The sequence below is a fragment of the Cucumis melo genome, chromosome 7 (genome assembly GCF_025177605.1).
Source record: "Cucumis melo cultivar AY chromosome 7, USDA_Cmelo_AY_1.0, whole genome shotgun sequence".
NCBI classification, from domain to species: Eukaryota; Viridiplantae; Streptophyta; class Magnoliopsida; order Cucurbitales; family Cucurbitaceae; genus Cucumis; species Cucumis melo.
The window spans coordinates 2147345-2169255 of NC_066863.1; the positions used below are offsets into that span (position 1 = coordinate 2147345).

The 21911-nt window shown below is 35.8% G+C and overlaps 3 protein-coding genes across 7 annotated transcripts; 1 reads left to right on the forward strand and 2 right to left on the reverse strand.

Moving 5' to 3' along the window:
• The first annotated feature begins 4783 nt into the window (after window positions 1-4783).
• LOC103493566 (kinesin-like protein KIN-4A) lies at window positions 4784-14990 on the forward strand. Of its 5 annotated transcripts, none has more exons than XM_008454363.3 (26): window positions 4784-5700; window positions 6704-6850; window positions 6937-7086; window positions 7194-7447; window positions 7963-8147; window positions 8247-8371; window positions 8557-8593; window positions 8922-9013; window positions 9108-9215; window positions 9286-9411; window positions 9523-9646; window positions 9823-9935; window positions 10113-10211; window positions 10285-10398; window positions 10503-10619; window positions 10693-10773; window positions 11154-11225; window positions 11536-11629; window positions 12045-12076; window positions 12158-12255; window positions 12331-12429; window positions 12519-12740; window positions 13056-13218; window positions 13688-13858; window positions 13937-14244; window positions 14441-14990. In XM_008454363.3, the coding sequence occupies exons 1-25, from the start codon at window positions 5584-5586 to the stop codon at window positions 14147-14149; spliced, it is 3153 nt and encodes a 1050-aa protein (XP_008452585.2). In that variant the 5' UTR covers window positions 4784-5583; the 3' UTR covers window positions 14150-14244; window positions 14441-14990. The 5 variants fall into 5 exon arrangements, with proteins under 5 accessions (XP_008452585.2, XP_008452583.2, XP_050943846.1 ...); XM_008454361.3 differs by having other exon boundaries at window positions 4785-5700; window positions 14438-14990; XM_051087889.1 differs by lacking the exon at window positions 4784-5700 and adding an exon at window positions 5707-5855 and having other exon boundaries at window positions 14438-14990.
• A 1358-nt stretch (window positions 14991-16348) lies between these two features.
• On the reverse strand, window positions 16349-19368 carry LOC103493565 (uncharacterized). The gene is made up of 2 exons (XM_008454360.3): window positions 19028-19368; window positions 16349-17117 (listed from the first exon to the last, which is right to left on the reverse strand). Exons 1-2 carry the CDS (start codon window positions 19163-19165, stop codon window positions 16746-16748), a joined length of 510 nt encoding a protein of 169 aa, XP_008452582.2. The 5' UTR covers window positions 19166-19368; the 3' UTR covers window positions 16349-16745.
• A 227-nt stretch (window positions 19369-19595) lies between these two features.
• On the reverse strand, window positions 19596-21764 carry LOC103493564 (uncharacterized protein At4g06744-like). The gene has a single exon (XM_008454359.3). It carries the CDS (start codon window positions 21439-21441, stop codon window positions 20140-20142), a length of 1302 nt encoding a protein of 433 aa, XP_008452581.1. The 5' UTR covers window positions 21442-21764; the 3' UTR covers window positions 19596-20139.
• Window positions 21765-21911: the final 147 nt, after the last annotated feature.

Below are 21911 nucleotides of genomic sequence, written 5' to 3' on the forward strand. Positions count from 1 at the left end.
GTTTGTGCATAATATTCAACTCTAACATTCATTAAATCTTTTCCCATCAAATTATTATTTTCAGATCATGATCACAATCAAAAACTTGGGCCATGCATGGATCTAAAGTAATGCTAAACATATAAAGATAAAAGAACATTGCTATGTGGATTTCACTTTTTTATCTTGTTATTGATGAGCAATAAAATCCCCCCTTATCTCCTCCTATCAATCATCAACTCCATTGGATTTGTAAGAAGAACTCAAAGCACCATGTGATATAAAGACTTTCCCCAACTTTTTTTATTGGGTGAAAGAGTGCATGCACATGTGGTAAAAACTAGGCCAAATATATATATATATATATATATATATATATATATATATATTTATTATCACATTACTCCATTTTCCCAAAATTAAATTAAAGAAAAGAAAAAGCCCACAAAGACCACAACATTCAAAACTTGAAGAACCCAAAAATTAGTGATGACGATGATGGAACATTTGCACTATTACCATTAGCACATGTCCTGTCCCAAATCCTCAAACCCCTCTTCATTTTCTTATCCATTCTAAGCTTTTGCATCTTGCATCAAAGACAAGATATGATGAACTACAGAAAATTTCAAATTTTATGATCAGTCCCCCATCTCTGGGGGCCAGCTTAACTTTATTGTTATTAATCATAATCATGATAATATCTAATTAAAATCCTAATTCCAATCATTTCTTATCCTCCCAATCAATATGTGTAATAAAAATGTACTTTAGTGTCACTACACACACACACACACACACATATATATATATATTGATCTTCATGTTAAGAGTGTTAAATTATGAGAACTCATAAAGGGGTTTTTAATTTATTCTGTATAATTATGTATTATGATTAATTAAAGGGGAGAGACAGAAAGATAATTGAGTGGCTTGCATATATACGAAATAAAAAGAGTATTCTTTTTTTTTTTTTTAGAATAATGGTGTAATGTAAAGGAAGGGGGAGAGCATGTGATTCAAAAAGCTTTACATGTTGATCAGAATAAAAAGCAAAAGAAAGTTTTTTGTGAAGGAATGTGAATAAAGAAACCCAAAGCCCCCTGCCATACCCCATAACCAAAATTGACATCTCTCTACCCTTTGTCATGTGGCTTTGCTAATTGAGTTGTAATCACTAACATTTTGGATTCCTGTTACTGTTATCTGTATAAAATTAAAGTTTGGATAAAATATTATACGAACGGTTGTAAAGAAAAAGAAAAAAAAAAAAGGAAAGTGATGATTTTCAATAGTCAAGAAAACATTATAACTTTGTTAAAATTTGAATACGTTAACCTTACTTAAATTTTATTTTACATTTCTCTTGAAACCAAATAATGAAAAGGGTGGTTTTGTGCAGCTTTTTCCCTTTCATAATAATCCATGGTTTTTTTTTTTTTTTTTTTTTTGTTTGTTTGTTTGATTGGAGAGTTTCGAATATTTTTATTTCTATCTATTATGGGGAAGAAGTCAAAAATGAAGAGGGTGAAGGTAGTTAATAAATCTACATTATTATTATTAGTGGAACCTTAATGATAAGTAATATATCTGCCTTTTTGTATTGTTTGTAAATTTTAATATTATAGAAAACAGACGAATTTGTTTTTTGTAAGATCAAATTGTTTGGCTTTTTTGATTACATGGGTGTCTTTAATAAGGAACATTCAAAGCGCGGGGATCAAGGGATATTGGAATAATGCCAAAAGGATATAATGGTAATTTAGAAGTTGATTAATTGGCAATTAATAAGATCAATTATGATGAAGCCATCTTAAATACTATAATTATAATTAGTTGGGATAGGTTAATTTAGTGGGTATTTTTGACAGGGGGAAAGGTAAAAAGTTAAATAAAAATGAAACAATAGGGCATTAATGAAGAGAGGGTGAAGGCAGGTGGATTGAGATTGAGATTGAGAATTATTTTTGGATTATTAATTGACTAAATAGCAAAGACAAATAAAGCTATCCTAATTGCTTGGTTGAAGTGGGGGCCAAATGGGTGGGGGGTTTTTCAACCTTTGCTTAAGCTGCAAACAGGGTAACGGTCGGATTTTACAAAGGAAAAGCAAAAAAGAAAATGTAATGGACAGAGTTAGGTTGAGAAAATGAGAGTTTTTTTTTTTTTTTTTTTTTTTATTATTATTATTTTAATCTTATAGTATGGAATGGTTATGGAAGGCTGTAGGTTTTTTTGTTTCTTACATTTCAAATAAAAGGAGATGGAGAAGAGGTTCTCCATCTCCCTCTCAAGGATTTGATAGGTGAAAACTGATTGCTTAACTTACAGTCCACATCTTCTATAAAACATATGAATTGGCTTTTCTTTCTTTATATTTCCTTCTTTCAATATTACCACCAAACCCACCCAACCAAAAACCTTAAATAATTTCTTTTCTTTTTCTTTTTCTTTTTGGAAAAAATAAAATTTATAACTATCTCTCTATCTTAAAAAGTTAGCAAACCAACGTTTTGATAATGGACGGCATTTATGTCCTGTCCATACAAACAACTTTACATATTTTTGATTCGCTAGCGGAGGGCCAAATTAATAAGTTTGTGGATTTACTTTGTTTGATTTAGAGAAATAAGATTTAAAAAGTGAAAGGGGGAAGGGAAGGAAGAAAATATAGGGAAAGGAATAATAAGATAGTGTGTGTGTGTGATGAAGGTTAAGGAAGGGATGGATTGAGGATGGGGTTTAAAAAACGTAAACGTTGGATGAAATTGGTTGGAGAAAAACAAAAGTGTAGACGATGGAGTTGCTTAAACTTTTATGATGGGCCTTCCTTATCTTTCTTGAAATGCTTTACCAATCCAACAAATTGGCCCCAACCAACACCACTAACATTTCTACATCACCACCCCCCAAACAAAATAACATAACCCTTCCTAAATCGAAATATTACCCTCGGTATAAACAATAACTTTTAATTCTATTTCACTCTTTCTTCATTCTTCTTATTTAGATATGATATCTATTTCTTCATGTCTTCTTCTTAAACTCATGACATAACACTATCAACGTACGATATAAATCTTTTACTGATAGACTTCACTATATCTGTAATTTGTTTAAAGTGATTATTGTCTATACTCATTACAATTACATAAATTAAAAATTAAAAAGAAAATATTATTTTGTTTGGTACTACTTTACTTACGTACTTACCTATTTGGTATTATTGTAAGGTCACGTTTTGTCGATGGGACAAATGATTTTCGACGTTGCTTATGCTAATTACTCATACTTGTCATTTTGTTGTGCATTGTTTTGCAAATCAAATGGGATTGGACTAGATATTTTTGTGGGGGAATGTTTGGGATCTAAGTTTGGACATGAATGGTCAAGTGGGTATGAATCAATCATATTTATTTTTGTTTAATGTATTGGGAATTATGTAGTGATCAATTTGAATAAAATTATAAATATGTCAACAACGTCAGTGTGAAGGTTTGAATCTCTATAGGCTTTTGATAATAGATGCTTTGACAATAATTTTACTTTTGATATCCTTTCAATAACTTTCACACTAACATAGATAATTGTCATTCAACTATATACCTATATGATCATTCAAATATCCAATTAATGCGAGACTTTGATTCAAAATAACATGTTAAGAGACATAGTTTAATAATTTTTCTTGTTACAATATTATGTACACTTCCTTTCATTTTTCATAGTACGCTTCTTCATCATTCTTATAAATAAAAAAATAAAAAGAAAAATAATTACAAAAAATATTTTGATTAAAAAAAAAGTAGGAAAGTAAAGAAACACACATGTAGAACAAATTATTGAGTCTTCTTGACTATCTACATTTAATCATGTATGGTAATCCTATCATTAATAAACATATTCTAAATACAAAGTTAATTTATAAAAGATTTTTAATCATTAATACTAGTAAATTATGGTTCAACAATGCTCACTTTTATTTATTATCAATTATTTAAAAATTTTAACTGGCTAAATACTTATTTTATTTTTAAAAGAATATGATGATTATAGTTTGATACACTTAGAATTAAAGACAGAGTTATGGACAGATAATTAAAAGGTAAAGCAAATTTTAGAAACTTTTTAGAAAATTAAGATAAGTAAATATAGATTTTGAGACCCACGATTTTTATTTCTAAGCATACAGACAAAAAAAGATATGATATAGAAAAAATGTATAATTCAAATATAAGATTACGTGAGTATAACTTAATTAGGTAAAATTAAAGTATATATTTTTTAGAACTACAGAAATGTGAAGAAGTGAATTTGAATGCTAATTAAACTTAAAAATAGCTGAAAATTACGTATATAGTTAGTTATATAAAGGTTAGATGGGTGAATAAGGAAGGGTAAAAGAGTAATTTGAAGACGGGGGGGGGGGGGGAGGGGTCTGGTTGAAGTCGTCGGTCAAGCACCGGTGCATGCAAGAGGGCAATACCAATACGTTTGGGAATAAGAAACAAACCATCGAGAAGACGTAGAAAAAAGAAAATAAAAAAAATTAAAAGAAAAAGAAAGAAAGAGGGGGGGAAGAAGTGGGGCCCACAGAGTCTGACCGAGAGAAGGCGGGGTCCAGCTGGTTATAAAACGATCAAAGGCCATGTGAGTGTGGGAGACCACCAGCTGGCACTGTCTCATTTTGAGTGGGACCTCTTTAATTTCCTTTTTCTCTCTTTCCTCACTTCCCTTTTTACTTCTTTCTCCGGCCACCACATCCTCCTCTGCCCCCCCAGTCCCCATCGGTACGTAAGTCGCCATTTAGCCACCATTTTCTTCGAACTAACTAACCCTTTCATTTAAATCCATCCATCCACTTTCCCTCACGTGCATTCCTTACCACGCTACCATGTCTTTGTTCCTCTCTTCACCATTTCATCATTAACCTTACTGGGTTTACTTCACTCATCGATTCCATTCCCACTAACACTTTATTCTCCCTCTTCCATTCCACCTCATACATTTCTATATTCCATAATACGGATACCGTGGTATTCAAGAAAACAAACTCTACAGGGGGTACTATCGTAATATCCCCTAAACCTCCGGTGAAGGGTATTTCGGGAAAGACGACAATAGAAGTTTCACAGACGCAACCGTCTGTGCTGGTGTGTAGTGAAGACTAAGGAAAATGATAGTGGTTGTTGTCCTAGCAGTTAACTCTCTACAGTTATAACACAATACCCCCTTCTAATTCCTCAACTACCCCTTCTCTTCTCACCCTTTACCCACCCTTCAAACTATTTCTTCACTTTCATTTTTTTTTCCCTTACATTGTTTGAAGCTCAGGATTTTTGTTTTTTTGTTTTTTTTTTCTTAGCTTCTTTTGGGGTGTTGTGGTTGCTGTATCACTTTCTGATCCTACCCTCCTCCACCATTTTCAGACAATGCGAACGGTTTTCCAAAAAAAATTGTTCTTCCACTGCTAGACTCTGACGTACATAATCTACACTTCCTGCATCTCTTCTTCTTCTTCTTCTTCTTCTTCTTCTTCTTCTTCTTTCTGGAAATTCTTTTCCCATTATTGTCTCTTTTCTACTCTTCCTCTGGCTGCTTCTTATGGAAGCTGGGGAGGATTGTTGTGTTAAGGTTGCCGTCCACATCCGTCCACTCATCGGCGATGAGCGCCTCCAAGGGTGTAAGGATTGTGTCACCGTCATCTCCGGAAAGCCTCAGGTACTTTTCACTCTCTCGTGATGTGGATGTGGGTAGCTCAAAGCTTTGGATTTGAATGTGGGAAGAAGTGGGAAGGGCGATCCTTCACTCCTCAATGGCTACTTGCTTTACGGAGATTTGTTTCTTTCCGGACTTTCGAGTTCTTTAATTTCCAGGTTCTGAGAGATCTAGATCTAGTTGTGCAATGCCATAATATGCTAAATGGGTACTTTTATTGATTGAGCCTCCTCTCAGATTCGCCAGTGATTTTCACGTCGGCAGGTTTCCGGTTGTAACTGGGAGAGGAGGCGGAGTGACCTGAGAGTATTTTGAGATTTTAGGATTTTTATGAACAATAACTAAGGCAATTTGGCGGCTAATCACGACATTGTATTAAAATAGTACTTGAACAACCGACTCGCACTTTAAGGTTGCTTAGGCAAATTTCTCAATTAGGGAACTGAAATCATCGCCCCCTCGGCATGATTCTAATTTCCGGTTGTGGGTGGTCTGCTATTCTGACGGGCTCCGTCTTTCTTCTTTCCAGTCAATTATACCGTACTTTCACCCAACGAAGAAGCATTCAAAATTACTCTGATGACCAAATTTACTATCCCTATTGAATTTTTGTGTCAAATTAAGATCTTAACTTTATGAAATGTATTTCTCTGTCACATATCTTTGGCTAGGTAAACAACTTTTGTAACTTTCTGGGTAGAAATGTGATTGCTGCCGTTATGCTTGATGATTTATAGCAAACAGTTATAGTTTGGGATGTACGAGTGCGTATAGCTTGTTTTGCTTGGCAACTATGTTCCAACAGTGGAGCTTTGTAGCATCTTTCTTGGATTACTCTACTGCCAAGAGATCCTGGCAACTTGCCTATTCGAAGCGTGATAACACAAATTGTTGCTTCTCCTTCTTTTTGATATTACAAATATGAGTACATCACAAATGTACTTGTACCCGTGTTTAATTTTTCTTTTAATTAGTGGGATTAAATGTCATTTTGACTCTGGGGCAGGTACAAATTGGATCCCATTCGTTTACATTCGATCATGTCTACGGAAGCACTGGTTCACCTTCATCATCAATGTTTGAAGAATGTGTTTCTCCGCTTGTGGATGGTCTATTCCAAGGCTATAACGCAACCGTTCTCGCGTATGGTCAGGTATAGTAACTTTAGAGTAGTGCTGTTCATATGAACTCTTGTATCATTCCGTTTCTCCTCTTAGTTGATAGTTTCGGTTGATGCAGACTGGATCTGGGAAAACTTACACCATGGGGACAGGTTTGAAAGATGGTTGTCAGACAGGAATCATCTCTCAAGTGATGAATGTCTTGTTCAGCAAGATCGAAACTCTAAAGGATCAAATGGAATTTCAATTACATATTTCTTTTATTGAGGTTGTTGTCATGATCGTTTTCCTTGATGACTTCTATTTATTTATTTGTTCTCCCAAACATTTAAGTCCTTGTGGAAAGCTCTTACTAGAATTTCTTTTATGAAAAAGATTCTCAAGGAAGAGGTACGAGACCTGCTAGATTCTACTTCTTTTAGCAAAGTGGAGGGTACAAATGGACATGCAGGGAAAGTTACGCTACCTGGGAAACCACCAATACAAATTCGTGAATCATCAAATGGTGTCATCACTCTAGCAGGATCTACCGAAGTTAGTGTAAGCACACTGAAAGAAATGGCTTCTTGTCTGGAGCAAGGATCATTGAGTAGGGCTACAGGAAGTACGAATATGAATAATCAGTCAAGGTAAAACTTCAAACTGTACATTCTGGGAATTAAATGTCTAGGTAAGAGTCTACATGGCTCTTGAAATTTCAGCTAGACACTAAGAAAATTTCTGGGTAGGGTTCGAGGGAAATTTTAGAACCTGCATAAACTTATCAGATAGGGTTTTTTTTGGTCTTCAACTAATGATGTTCTGAGTAGAATAAACCTAATTAAGGATAGGTTTGCATGCCTTGTCTTGTTTATGTCAAATAAAACCATGCTCACTGAGTATCCCTGTAAACCTTGTAGATTCTATCAACCTAATCTTGAGGGTGATATAATATATTTCATCAATGTTGTTATATGTCGGAATGTTATTTTTTGTTCAAATGATTAAATTACTCGAAACACCAATGAGGGGTAACTGTTCGGTGATATCATTTTCATATGTATAATGGAATATAAGCTTTTCTAGTTTAATTTCCTCTGAAAGCTCAAATTCTATTCAAATTTTAGATGCCGACTCTGTTGCTGAATTTTATGATTTGTTTTAGTCGTTCTCATGCCATCTTCACCATCACATTGGAGCAAATGCGTAAACTAAATCCAGCTTTTCCTGGAGAAAGCAATATTGAGAACATAAGTGAAGAGTATTTGTGCGCAAAATTGCACTTGGTAGATCTAGCTGGATCTGAACGAGCCAAGAGAACTGGTTCTGATGGTTTACGTTTCAAGGAAGGTAGGTGGAATGACATATCATTCACTGGTTTTTTTTTTTTTTTTTTGTATGTTTTCGTCACTCATCAGATTGTGTGTGTGTGTGTGTCTTAAATAACAGGAGTTCATATAAACAAGGGTCTTCTTGCACTTGGTAATGTCATCAGTGCTCTTGGTGATGAGAAGAAGCGCAAAGAAGGGGTTCATGTTCCATATAGGGACAGTAAATTGACTCGACTCTTACAGGTTTGGTTTCAGTGTAGATAGTCTTTTTAACAAGAATACTGTTACGATTAGACGTCCTCTATATTATAATTCTGAATGTGGAATGAATTACTTGATAAAAGACTTTCATTGGAAGTTGCACCCAACAAAATTGTCTCAGCCTGGAGTGAGAATCATGTCCTCAACAAAATTTCTTCATTTTGCAGGATTCTCTTGGTGGTAACAGCAGAACTGTTATGATAGGTAAACTTGTAATTTTTGTTTAGTCTGAAGCATTAATGTATCTCTTTCTTCTTTGTCAAAGCATTCTGCTTCTCCGTGTCCTTCCCACATCTTCCCTCCATCGATAACAGAATTATTAGGGCTTTTGTTGGCCAACATTTGAAAAGAGAGTATCTTACTGCCTCACAATGGATTTTTTTCTCACCAATTGCCACTGCGCTTGATCTCCCCTACCAATACTTTTCTTCTTTTCCTTCTTCTCTGTCTGAAAATTGCATGTCCTTTTGTTATTTGTTAAAAGTTATTTATATTAAGTTCTTCCTATAATAAACTTGTTTTACTATCTTAGCCTGCATCAGCCCTGCCGATATTAATGCTGAGGAAACCCTCAACACTTTGAAATATGCAAATCGAGCTCGCAATATCCAAAATAAGCCTGTTGTAAGTATATAGAAACTCCCTTATTTATTTTGTGGGATGATGAATGCTATACTCTTTATATATGAATATTTTTCTCTTCTTCATTGCTGACCAGGTCAACAGGGATCCCATGTCTAATGAGATGTTAAAGATGCGACAGCAACTTGAATACCTGCAGGCAGAACTTTTTGCACGTGGAGGGTCTTCATCTGATGAAATTCAGGTACATGAGTATGAAACACTTCATAGCTTTGTGTCTTGAATATCATGTAATTTCTGAAACATTGTAATAGGTTCTCAAGGAAAGGATTGCCTGGCTTGAAGCAACCAATCAGGATCTCAGTCGTGAGCTTCATGAATACCGTAGCCGACGTGGGATCGTGGACCAATGTGAAACAGATGCCCAAATTTGTACCCAGGTATGTGCATCCTCACCCTTTTCCTTTGCTTGCATGGATATGTGTAATGTATGCTGGCTATGTTTATCTCGCTGGCAAGTTTGTATGTGAACCTTGGACCTTATCGTTCAGGATGGTATAACTTGCTCTGTCAAAAGTGATGGGCTGATGAATTGTTCTCCCAAAATTGATGGGCTCAAAAGGGGATTGCAAAGTATTGAATCACCTGATTTTCAAATGAGTGAAACCGTATCAGGTATGGCCTTGTCTAATTTAAACTTCTATACCTTCACTTTTCATCAGTTTTGGAAACTCAACCATGATTGAGCCTTGTTCGTGCTTTTCTGACATTAAAGATTATTAGTTTATGTCACTTTCCTTTCCATGTTTTGTTTGAATAGCTTTTACTAATTTTAGTTTCCAAGTTGGCAGGTGAGTCGCGAGAAATTGATGAAGAGGTGGCAAAAGAATGGGAGCATACACTTCTACAGAATAGCATGGACAAGGAACTGCATGAACTAAATAAACGGTTGGAGCAAAAAGAGGTAAATTTTGGACGATGGAAACAGTAGAAAATTTAAGTTGTCAATTTTATGAGGCTAACAGAACTTTTGAATATGGTTTAATTATTGTATTTTAGAATATGGAAATCTGCTTTTGTTTACATTAAATAATTGTTATCCTCCTGCATCGTTTTAATTTTCATTTTAATGACTTTGTAGTCGGAAATGAAACTTTTTGGAGGATTTGACACAGCGGCTCTCAAGCAGCATTTTGGGAAGAAAATTGTGGAACTGGAAGATGAGAAAAGAGCTGTCCAGGTTAGCCTCTACATCAGTAGAATCTTTATCATTTTTTGTGTTGAAAATTTGTTCATTCTTATCACTCCTGCAGCTAGAGAGGGATCGATTGTTAGCTGAAGTTGAAAACCTGGCTGCTTGTTCTGATGGTCAAACACAGAAATTGCATGACATACATTCCCAAAAACTCAAAACACTTGAGGCTCAGGTGATTAAATTACTCTCTTTTTAGAGCGCCACTACTATATGAAAAGGAAGTCTCCAACTTAAGTTCTAACCTTATTATTATTCTTATAATGTATTTATTTGCAGATTTTAGAACTCAAGAAGAAACAGGAAAACCAGGTTCAGCTATTAAAGCAAAAACAAAAAAGTGATGAAGCAGCGAAAAAGTTGCAGGACGAGATTCAATTCATAAAAGCTCAGAAGGTACACTCTTTATTTCTTGCATATAGCACCTCTGTTCTTTTTCTCTCCATTTGCTGAGTCTTGATACTTGAAGGTTCAATTACAACAAAGGATGAAACAAGAGGCAGAACAATTTCGACAGTGGAAAGCATCTCGTGAGAAAGAGCTCCTCCAGGTAATTCAACAACCAGAAAATTTAAGAAGAAGAAAGTATACTCTAGTTTAACTTTCCAATTACTCCTCTCCGTTCTAATATTAGCTTTACTTAGAATAATTTTTGTTTCTTTTTTATTGTGAATGTATTATCATGGTCAAAGGTAACTCTGACCTCTGAACCTAGTCAGTAAATGATTATAACTCAACAATTTGAGTTGAGAAAAATGACAGAAAGATTGTGGCACGTTGGCTTCCCAGCGGCCACTGTTACAGTTTCTTTGTTGCAATACTTCAAAATATATTTCATCCTATTATGTATTACTATTTACTATTGATTGCATCGATTCTTTTTTCGCATATCTGTTATTCAATATTTTTGTTGTCAACTTTGTAAAACAGCTGAAAAAGGAGGGCAGGAGAAATGAATATGAAAGGCACAAACTGCAAGCTCTTAATCAGCGGCAGAAAATGGTTAGTACTTAATTGTTACTTCACACCTTATTCATCATCTCTCCTATTTTCTACAACAAGGTTAGATTGCAGGATTTCGTTCAAAAAAGTAGACTTGACTAGGGATTAGATTGAAATGGTCTTTCCTTTGATAACAAGGTTCAAATGCATTGGATGCTTTGATTATGATATTATCTTGTAGCTTCTCTTAAGGTTTCCACGTAAGAGATTTTAAAAATGTTACTTTTCTTTAATGGATAGCAATTTGGTTCTGCATGAAAAATTTGGTCACCTTTCTTCCCATATATCATTATGCATTTATTTGTTCCAGGTTCTTCAAAGAAAAACGGAGGAGGCTGCAATGGCCACCAAGAGGCTGAAAGAACTACTTGAAGCCCGGAAATCTAATGGTCGTGAAAATTCAGGTATTTTCTCACTTGGGGTGTATTATGATATTGCTAATCTTTATTATTCTTTTTGAGGAGCGTTTCTAACTTGACAATGCCTTATTAATAGGGGATAGAAGGGTGTTTAGGGGCCTTGATAGGGATATTAGAGAAACTTGGGCTTTGATTCGCTTTCATGTTTTTCAATGGACTCCGATTTTGAGTTGTTTTGTAATGACCCTTTTATCTCGATTCTGTACAGTTGGAGTCCCTTCTTGTAGGGATCTCCTTTCTTTTCTGGGCTTGGTTTTTTGTATGCCCATGTATTCTTTCATTTGTTCTCAATTAAAGTTGTTATTCTTATTTAAAAAACTGCCTTATTAATAGGAGAAGCGTTTTCATGCTTATACCATATAATTGATTTAAAATTTAATTCTTTTTTGTTGATTTATAGGCATTACAAACGGAAATGGAATGAATGGGCAGGTATTTTATGAACTGTTTCATTGCTTGCTTCACTACTATGTCAGCTCGATCCTGATTCTAATGGACATATCTCTTTTCTAGAGCAATGAGAAATCTCTACAACGCTGGCTCGACCATGAATTGGAAGTGATGGTGAACGTGCATGAAGTTCGTTTTGAATATGAAAAACAAAGCCAAGTGTATGAATTATACTAGACCTTGATAATATTTTTTCGTATAATAAAATTCAAATAATTGATTTTTCTGCAATACAGGCGAGCTGCACTTGCAGAAGAGTTATCCATGCTGAGGCAAGTGGATGAGTTTGCTTCAAAAGGCCTCAGCCCTCCAAGAGGGAAAAATGGTTTTGCTAGGTAAGCATTGTTTTCAAACAAAATAATTCACCTTCTAGGTTTTCACATAAAGAAGTGGACAGCATTTAATTTGTCTTTTGCATGATCAGAGTCTCCTCTATGTCACCAACTGCAAGAATGGCCAGAATATCATCACTTGAAAACATGCTAAGCATATCCTCAAATTCCCTTGTGGCAATGGCTTCACAACTTTCAGAGGCAGAGGAACGAGAACGTGCCTTCACAAACCGCGGACGTTGGAACCAGTTGCGCTCCATGGGAGATGCTAAGAATTTGCTTCAATACATGTTCAATTCTCTTGCAGATGCACGGTAATTATTCTGTTCCTACAGCCGATATTTTTCTTAGGATTAGTGATACTCTTTAATTTCCTGGATTGTGAGTACTCAGTGCTTGAACAATGTACAATATGAAAGTTCAGAAAAGGGTAATTCAAAAGAAAAAAATCAGGAAATTATGGGGCTACACAGCAGCCATTTATTTTTCCTCCTTGGACCTGAAAGGCGAAATTGGCATTTAAAGAGAATTGGTTGATATTCAAATTTTTCCATGTATATCATCTTTTTTAAATCAGAATATCCATTGCTCTACTTAATTTCAGGCATCACTTTGCTTATTTTTTACAGGTGCCAATTATGGGAAAAGGAACTGGAAACTAGGGAAATGAAGGAGCAACTAAAAGAACTTGTGGGATTGTTGCGGCAGAGTGAGACACGGAGAAAGGAAGTAGAAAAAGAGCTAAAATTGAGAGAGAAGGCTGTTGCGATTGCATTAGCTTCATCTGCACCGGTGAGATTTATGTTCATTAGGTTTTTCTTTTCGATGCTGTATATAGACACGAAATCCTACTTTTACTTGCCAGCGAAGGTTTATGTTTCTGCCGAGTGGTTAATTTGGTATACTTTGAACTGTTAAAATGGAATATAGATAAACACAGATACTTCAACTTTGTTTTGGCAAGACCGATCCTGTGAAGTATTAAATCAGATCTTTTAATGAGGTGTATGGACAGTGACAGATATGACATAGATCCTGTGACCTTTTTGTATAATATCATGAAAGAAAACTTGAAACTTTTCAAGTAGCTGATGCAGTAATCAGTGGAAGTTTGAGATCTTTATTGAGTTAGTGATGGATAGGGGGCACTGTCTATATCTAGTTCCTTAAGAGTTTGGTTGATCTTGCCATTGCCATCCCTTGACATTCGTTGTAAACATAATTAGAAATCTGTCTTATTGACAATTTTTATCCTTTTCAGGTTCATCGTGAGCATGAGAGTACACCACCATCATTGAAACACTTTGCTGATGAATTGAGTGGTCCTTTGTCTCCAATGTCAGTACCAGCCCCTAAGCAACTCAAGTATACAGCAGGAATTGCCAATGGCTCTGTTAGAGATTCTGCTGCAACTCTAGATCATGCACGAAAGGTTAAAATTTATCCCACTCATTTACTGTCGTGTAGTAGTTGAGCTCACATTTTTCTTAGAAGGGTGCTATTAATGCAGATGGTACCAATAGGACACTTATCAATGAAGAAGTTAGCAACAGTAGGACAAGCTGGAAAACTATGGAGATGGAAGAGAAGTCATCACCAATGGCTATTACAATTTAAATGGAAGTGGCAGAAACCATGGAGACTTTCAGAATGGATCAGGCATAGTGATGAAACAATAATGAGATCAAGGCCTCGACCACATGCGCTGCCTGCTGGGATGTGATATTTGGTGGTTTCGGGTTTATTGTCCCCCAAATATCATTGACTTTCAACTATGATTCCACCTCATGTCACAGGAACAAATTGCAATAAGTGCAGGTACATACTCAAAAATCAATTTGAGTAGGTTAAATCCTGATCATATTCAATAGATCCCATTGGTAGATTGCATTTACAGTTTTTAGTCATTGGATGCTAGACTGACCTGAACTGCTATCTTTTTATATTTAACGACATCTGATTCATCCATTTTTATCTACTTGAACCTGACATGACCTTTCCCCAATGGCAGCAGCTAAAGTCAGACTAATGAGATATCTGCATATTTCTTCAATGGAAAACCATTTTGGTAGATTTGTGATTTTGGATTCTTTTTCGTCGTGGTTATCACATTTGAAGCATCTTGTAAAGCTTGTGTGGATGCTACAAAATGGGGTCATCTGACTAGCTAAGAAGGCCGCAAGTGCGGAACAGGGCGAGCATAGATACAATGGATAGATAGTGAACTCGCCCAAGAAAGTTTTCTAATGTTCTTCCCCCTCTGTATATCTTGTCAATAACAAGAAAAGGAATGCAGGCATACGTACGGAAGGTTTTTTCTTTTTTCTTTTTTTTAGTCATTTGGTTTTTCTTCGTTTTGATACAATATTGATTTGTTGAAAGGAAGTATTAGGCTGGAGAGGAAGGGAAAAAAAAAAAACACAGAATTCTTTCTAATATGTTTTATCTTATTGTGTGACTAATTTTATTACTTGAGGACTGAAGCTTTGTAAATGTATTTGTATTGAAGCAAAAGAAGAATCTTCAAATCAAACTTTATGAAGTGTATACCAAGTTTGCTATCATTGATTTTAGAATATGCTTCTTTTCTTTACAGACGAATAGGAAAATGACATGAATGACGTTGATGAATCTCACTCTTCAAGATTCATTCAAAATAAAATAAAGACGATGATGATGGAAAAGTAATGGTTGGAAATAGCCCTCCAAGTTCTTTCATAAATAGCATCTTTTTTGGGCAATGACTCATCCTAAAACATCTCATAAGATTTATATTGAAACCAAAACAAATTTTAGTTTCTTTGATTCTCATAGTCAAACGGTTGATTAATTTTTAGTTTAGTATATATCAATCCTTCTTAAAAGGATCTAATTGTTCCTGAAAAATGAACAAGGAATTTGGGGCATCAAATGTTAAACTTGTAGAAGAATGAAGATTGAATGAAACTCTCCCTTATTGACAATCGGACATGAATCTATCACGATTCAAAGCGAGGCTGCTTTTTAACAACTTTCATCAACTTGATGACTTGAATGATCTGTATTAATACTTCAGCCAAATTGTCAAACCACCAACTACTGAATTTTACTGTCCCTTTCTATTGTTTTGACTTACGAGCTTCAACTTGATAGTTGCAATATATTAATTAACATTATTTAGAGGAAAATGAAATAGAAGTGACCAACAAGCTTCCAACTCCACTCTTATTTGGTGCATAGTTCATATACCCCACAAGAAAACATTAATTTATGCCTTCTCGACTCCTCACATTATGAACTTCAAAAACTACAAACTTAAGAAATTTACAACTTCACTTTTTACTACACGCGCCTTCTTAATTACACGGCTCTACGACACAAGTAACTAGCTCTTAGAGCATGCTTTCAACAGTCAGCTGTCTTCATTCACTGGGTTTAAACAATGGAAGAGCAGAAAGAAGTTTTGTTAACAAAATCTCATTCTAACTGCATAGATAATTTGCCTTAACCGTGTTATCATCAAGCAGAGCTGAAGTGCAACAGTTGCTAACCATATTACAACTTAAAAAAGAGTGTCATCCTTCTTGGATTCTTGGTTAACAAAGCTACTTTCTTGAAACATAGGCCTATTATTCGATGAGGGTATGCATTTATTCATCTCTAAGTAGTTACTGATCTTTTAAAGAAAACCAAAATGAAACTATAAAGATGAGATAAGAAGAGTTAACATATTTTTAATCCCACAACTTAGAAGTGTAGTAGATGCACACCACTAACAATCAGTTAACAAAGGTCAGCAGTTCATAAAATAAAACATGTATATAAATAAGGTGCTAAATACGAGTTGCTCGCAATATTTCTGTATGATTCTACACTAAAAACCAAACTATCCACATGAGAATTAAATAATAAGATTATGGAAAACATCGATCACTAGTCCATGTTACCTGCAAAACCTGGTAGGCCTTGAAATACGATTAGAAAGGAAAAATAGGTGTATCTCCATACAATAAGCCCATATATCGGGCTGGTTACTGTCTCTTCTAAAATGAGAACTTATGTATGAGGATGATCTTCGCAAACCAAATTGATTGTGTTTATACTTCTCTTATCTCTCTCATTGTACAGAGGAATATGTTGCAAGCTACTCAAGAAAGAACTCGCTTACAACAATTGGCAACACCGTTTTAAACCTTAGCTTGCTAGCATCGACAACAACTAGGGCGTGCCAACATAAAAGCAGCTGTGGCATGTACAAATTGAAAGACACAAAAGACGAAGTTCTGGAGGATATTTTTCGCCAGGTAAGACAAGAATGAGGATTGATACACTAAAACAAGTTAGATATGGGCACACCAATATGCATAATGCTCGTCTTTGCGATGGTTACTAACAAGACCCCCACATTGTAAACAAATAAAACTGCTCCCATCTGAGAAGGCATCCATAACAACTTGCATCCTACCAGTTTCTGCCAGAATTGAATTAGCATGACCTTCGACAACTGATGAGCTAGACATGTTATTGTTAATTTCAGTAGGTTCAGGGTTCAAAGGCTGCTGGGCTTCCGCTATAGCACACTCTGCAAATAAAGAAGCTAGTTGATCAACATCAGCAGTCTCCTGCAACCGGGTTCTGTACAGCTCTCTTGCACGGTGCAAAGATTGGAAGACTGCTGCATCCCCACCTTGAGTTTTCATTGCCATTACAACCTGTTCGAACATGAAAAACAAGGTGCCAAAAGCTATTAATAAAATTTATTGTTCTTTATTCTGTCTTTAAGGTATTAGCTAATACGCTCCATCCATGATTTGACCATGCTGATTGAGCTATCTGAGCTGACTACTACAACTACATTCATGTGTACTATTGTTTCTTCTAAAAGGTACAAAATATCATAAGGTTTGTCTGTTTTAATCAACACGGGGTAGAAAACTAACGGTATATAATGAGTAACATACAGTTCAATTTGTACAAAAAAAGAGTAATATACAATTGATAAATATGCAAGACATCTTTAGGTCAATGAACAGAAAGGTTTAAAACATTTCAAATTCTATAATACAATTCATCTTTCAAATGTTACTTTCAAAACAACGTTGACAAATATAACCCCAGTGTAGTGTTTTTTCTTTATTTTTCGGTATGTCATGAATCAGATGTCAAATATACAGGTCAATGCAATTAATTCGTGATTGACGGATTTATGTTGCAATTGTGAAGAATGCTGATTGAAATCTAACTACAACTTGACTTTTTTTTTATGAATAACTAAATTTTCGTTGTGAAAAAATGAAATAATACATGGGTATACAAAAACAGAACCAAAAAACGGAGAGAAACCATAAAAAGGGCCACCAAACAAAAGAAATAAGACTTAACAGTTGACACATAATTATGAAAAGGGCTTCGTTAATAAAGCACACAAGAACATATTTAATCAAACAAAGGACCAAACCTCAATTGGAGATCTCTCAAGCGTTTGGAAAAATTCATTGTTTCTCTAACCTCAAAGTCTCCGAATAGCACACACCCCAACTAGCCACGAAAGGAACTACCCTTCTCGCAGGAGAGCTTGATTAATAGAATATTTCCAACACACCAAAATATCAATGAAAAAACATCAGGAAGGCCATTTTCAGGGATGGAAACCAAGCAAGCTATCCTTAACATTGAGCATAAAATGGCGCTAAGGAAAGCGACGGATTCTTTCTTCTTATAGACTTGGCGGATGTAAGAAAAGGGGACTGTTTGGTATTCTAAGAGTTCTATAAAGAGCAACATCAAAATCAAATTCCTACTGAGGCTAATACTACTTTGATTCCCAAAAAATCTACTCTAACATAACTGGGGTCCGTAGCTCTAGAATTCTTGTCAGCGCTGTACGAAATAACAGCGAAGTTATAGGCCACTACACTTGTCAATGGGAAATATTTTTCTTTTCAATTTACTTCATTTATTCTTATGAAGGCCACTAAATGAAGCATTTGAATACGTTTTCTCGTCTTTCAAGCACTTGCGTCCTCCATTCCCACTGTTCTCCGTTCGTTTTCCTCCTTGTGAGCGTTAGTGGGAGAAGTGAATGGGGATTTCACTAATTGCCCTCTCTCTTGAGCTTCAGACAATCGCGTGTGTTATTATTACCATTAAAATTAAAAAGATGTATCACTCAAAACTTCAAGATTGAATTTTCAGAGATAATCAAGCAAGCTATCCTTAACGCTGAGAATAAGAAAGCTCCGGATTGTGATGGTATTTTCTTGTCTACCTTCAGAGAAAATAGGGATGACGAAAAGGGGTGTCTTTATTAGATATTTTACTGATGGATTGAGAATAACAGCAAAACCCAATTAGTAGAAATGTACGAATCATAATTATCGACTGAAAATCCGGCTCTACAAGAAGTCGAAACCTTTCTCCAATTTGTCAAGCGAGGAAGAAAACCTTATTGGCGACTGTTCTGTCCCATTTAGCAAGAACTCAACTGAAGTAATTTAATTTACAGTTCAAAGAAAAAACCAAGAAGCTAAAAATATAAAGAGGGCAGTGCAGAAAGGTTTTGAAAGAAGAAGAAAAAACCCAAAAAAACAAAAACAAAAAGAGGGAATTTTATTTAAAATACCGCTTGGAGAGCTTGGGAAGGCTTTCGTTGATTGATGAATTGACGAGCTAATGTGAGTAAGTGGCGGACGGAATCTCCTTCGCCGGCTCTGATTGACGGAAATTCAGCCTCCATCATGTCGGAGTTCGAACAGTCCATGGTATCATCGGCAAATTAAGCTCAAGGTATTATTGGTTTTATACAAGGAGAAATCAGGGGTATCGCACAGTTTGTTTTGTTTTGGCTTTTGGGGTTCTATTTTGGTTATGGATTTCGTAATTGAAATATGCTCCCAAATTATTACATCGCCAGATGGTTCTAGCAAATTCTGATAGGCACCCACGACCCATATGTCCTCTTGGAATCCAATTTGGAATTTTATTATATATATATATATATATATATCTTATTTTCCAAAATTAACTTTCCTTTTAAATAATTGAGATCAATTTTCAGTAATTAAAATTTTATACATAGATAACTTTGATAGTAACTTTTGTTAGAATAAAAGATTCAAACTTCTAGATCTATGCGTCAATAAATTGTATGATGGTATATAAATGAAATTGTTTATTTTGGATAGATCAAGTTTAGTAACAGAAGATAAAATATTTTATATAATTAATTAATTACTATCTATTGTAATTATTATATTTATATAAGGGGAAAAAGAAAAAACAATGAGAGTGGTATTTGATAATTGAAACCTAACCCAGAGCAATAATCCCATCATAGTGGGCAACAACAGAAGTTGGGCTGGGCGTGCCCATGCACAAATTTCTTATCTCATGGCTATGGCCAGCTCGTTGGACGACAGCCGCAAAGGCAAAGCTTCCTTCCACTAATTAGGTTTACCCAACAAGCATTCGGCATTCCCCCACGGTGGACAACGCGTCCGGTGATGTGGATTTTCGTAACAGGTATCTCTAATTATCTGCTTAATTAGGGTTGAACAAACCAAAATACGGATGCCACAGATAAGTCCCGACGGAAGATGTTCTTAGTTAGGAATCAATAATGAATTTTTCCCCTTGCTGTGGGGTTGATGAAAGATGTTACTGAGAATATTCTTGGAATTACAATTGAAAAACACAGGCAATGCGCTTCCGAGGTGAGACTCGGAATGTATAAAACTAGGGAAAATGTGGCCAATATTTGGGAATGGAAGAAATTGGGGGATTGAAAGAGGGAAGCATGCAGGGCATTAAAGTATAAGACCACATGCGAGGGCAAATTCTGGGAAATGCTAAGAATTTTGCACATTCAATAATTGGTCTCTGGAAAGGAAGATCTGGAATGCAGTTGTTCCTAATATTTAATACTCCTCTCCCTATCAAAATCCGACACAGTGGCCCAACAACTGTGAAATAATTGTCCGACAAAGTTAGATTTACCAGATGTCTAAGCGCACAAACCACTTCCGGCACCATACCATACAGTAGATTTCCAGCGAAATTCAACTGCTCCACGCTCTTTAGGCAACCCAACGAAAGGGGCAATGGTCCTGTTAGTTGGTTATTGCCGGCATCAAACACAATTGCTTCGTCAAGTGATCCTAACTCATAAGGCAAACACCCTGTTAATGAGTTGTTTAAGAGAAGAACCTCAGTCAGAGATGTCAAAGCTTTCACAATGCCACCAGGAATTGGTCCACTGAATTTATTGTTGGCTAAGGTGAGATAGAGAATATGGGTGATGGAAAGACTGTCTGGGAGACTTTGCATGAAATTGTTGTTGTTGATGAGGAGAAAATCAAGGTCCTGCACGAAGACTTGAGGTGGGACTGACCCAGTAAAGAAATTGAAACGAAGGTCCAAGAACGTGAGGCTGTTCATACCAATGACAGCAGTGGGAAAAGGACCGGATAATTGGTTGTTGCTCACATCCAGCTCGTATAGGTAAGGGAGCTTGGCAATGTTCGTGGAGATGGTGCCAGAAAAATTGTTGGAATTGGCATGAAAAACAGCAATGTCTGGAAGTTGATCGAGGAAGCCATCGAGGGATGGTGCGCTGAGTTGAAAGCCATTGAAGTCGATGGATGCAACTGCGGTTGCAGACTTGTTGTCCGGTGGGTTGTCACAATAAAACCCTTTGTAGTTGCATATATCCGATCCAACCCATGTTTTAGTGATTCCTAGAGGATCCGAGGTGATAATTGACTTGAATTTTTGTATCACAGGGTACACCACTGAAAGCCTCAGGTCTTCGAATGTCAAAACCTCTGCTTCAACAGGCAAAAGAGAGGATGGCTGAGGAGTTATCGGTTGCTTACAGTGAGACCAGCCGTGATCACAGCCTTTTCCCGAACTTCTGGCACTACCTACTTTGAAATCTTGCGTTTTGCTGTTGGTACCGTTGGCTATGGCGTGGATTACCAAAGAACAAAACAGGTTGAAGAACAGAAACAGCCAAACTCTAGCAGGTATGTTATTCATTATCAACCCAACAAATTGCTAGCTTTGTAGTTATTCAGGATTTTAAAAGCATAGAAGTGGCAAAATCAAACTAAGTGTCCTTAAAACAGCCTGTTATATATAAGAAACTGAGCGCTAGCGAAAAGAAGAGGATATGCTGGAAACCTCTTTGGGTTGAAACTTGAAGCAGAGTAGGTATGGGTTTGTAAATTGGTAGGTTAATTTTAGTGTCATGTTTATAAAGCATAAAACCAAAAGCCAAAAAGTTATGTTATCATGTTACGGTACAAAAGTGGAAATCAAGGATCCCAAACTTTTCAAGAAAATGGGTCCAGGACTTCAAGTCCCAACACTGAAAACATAAGCCAAATGGTGATGATAAAAAAAAAACTATAATGAAGCGTGCCTGTACATAAAAGACCACCATCGCATAAAATGCTCATCAAATTGAAGATATGATTTCAATAGGATATGACAACAATTTCATCTTT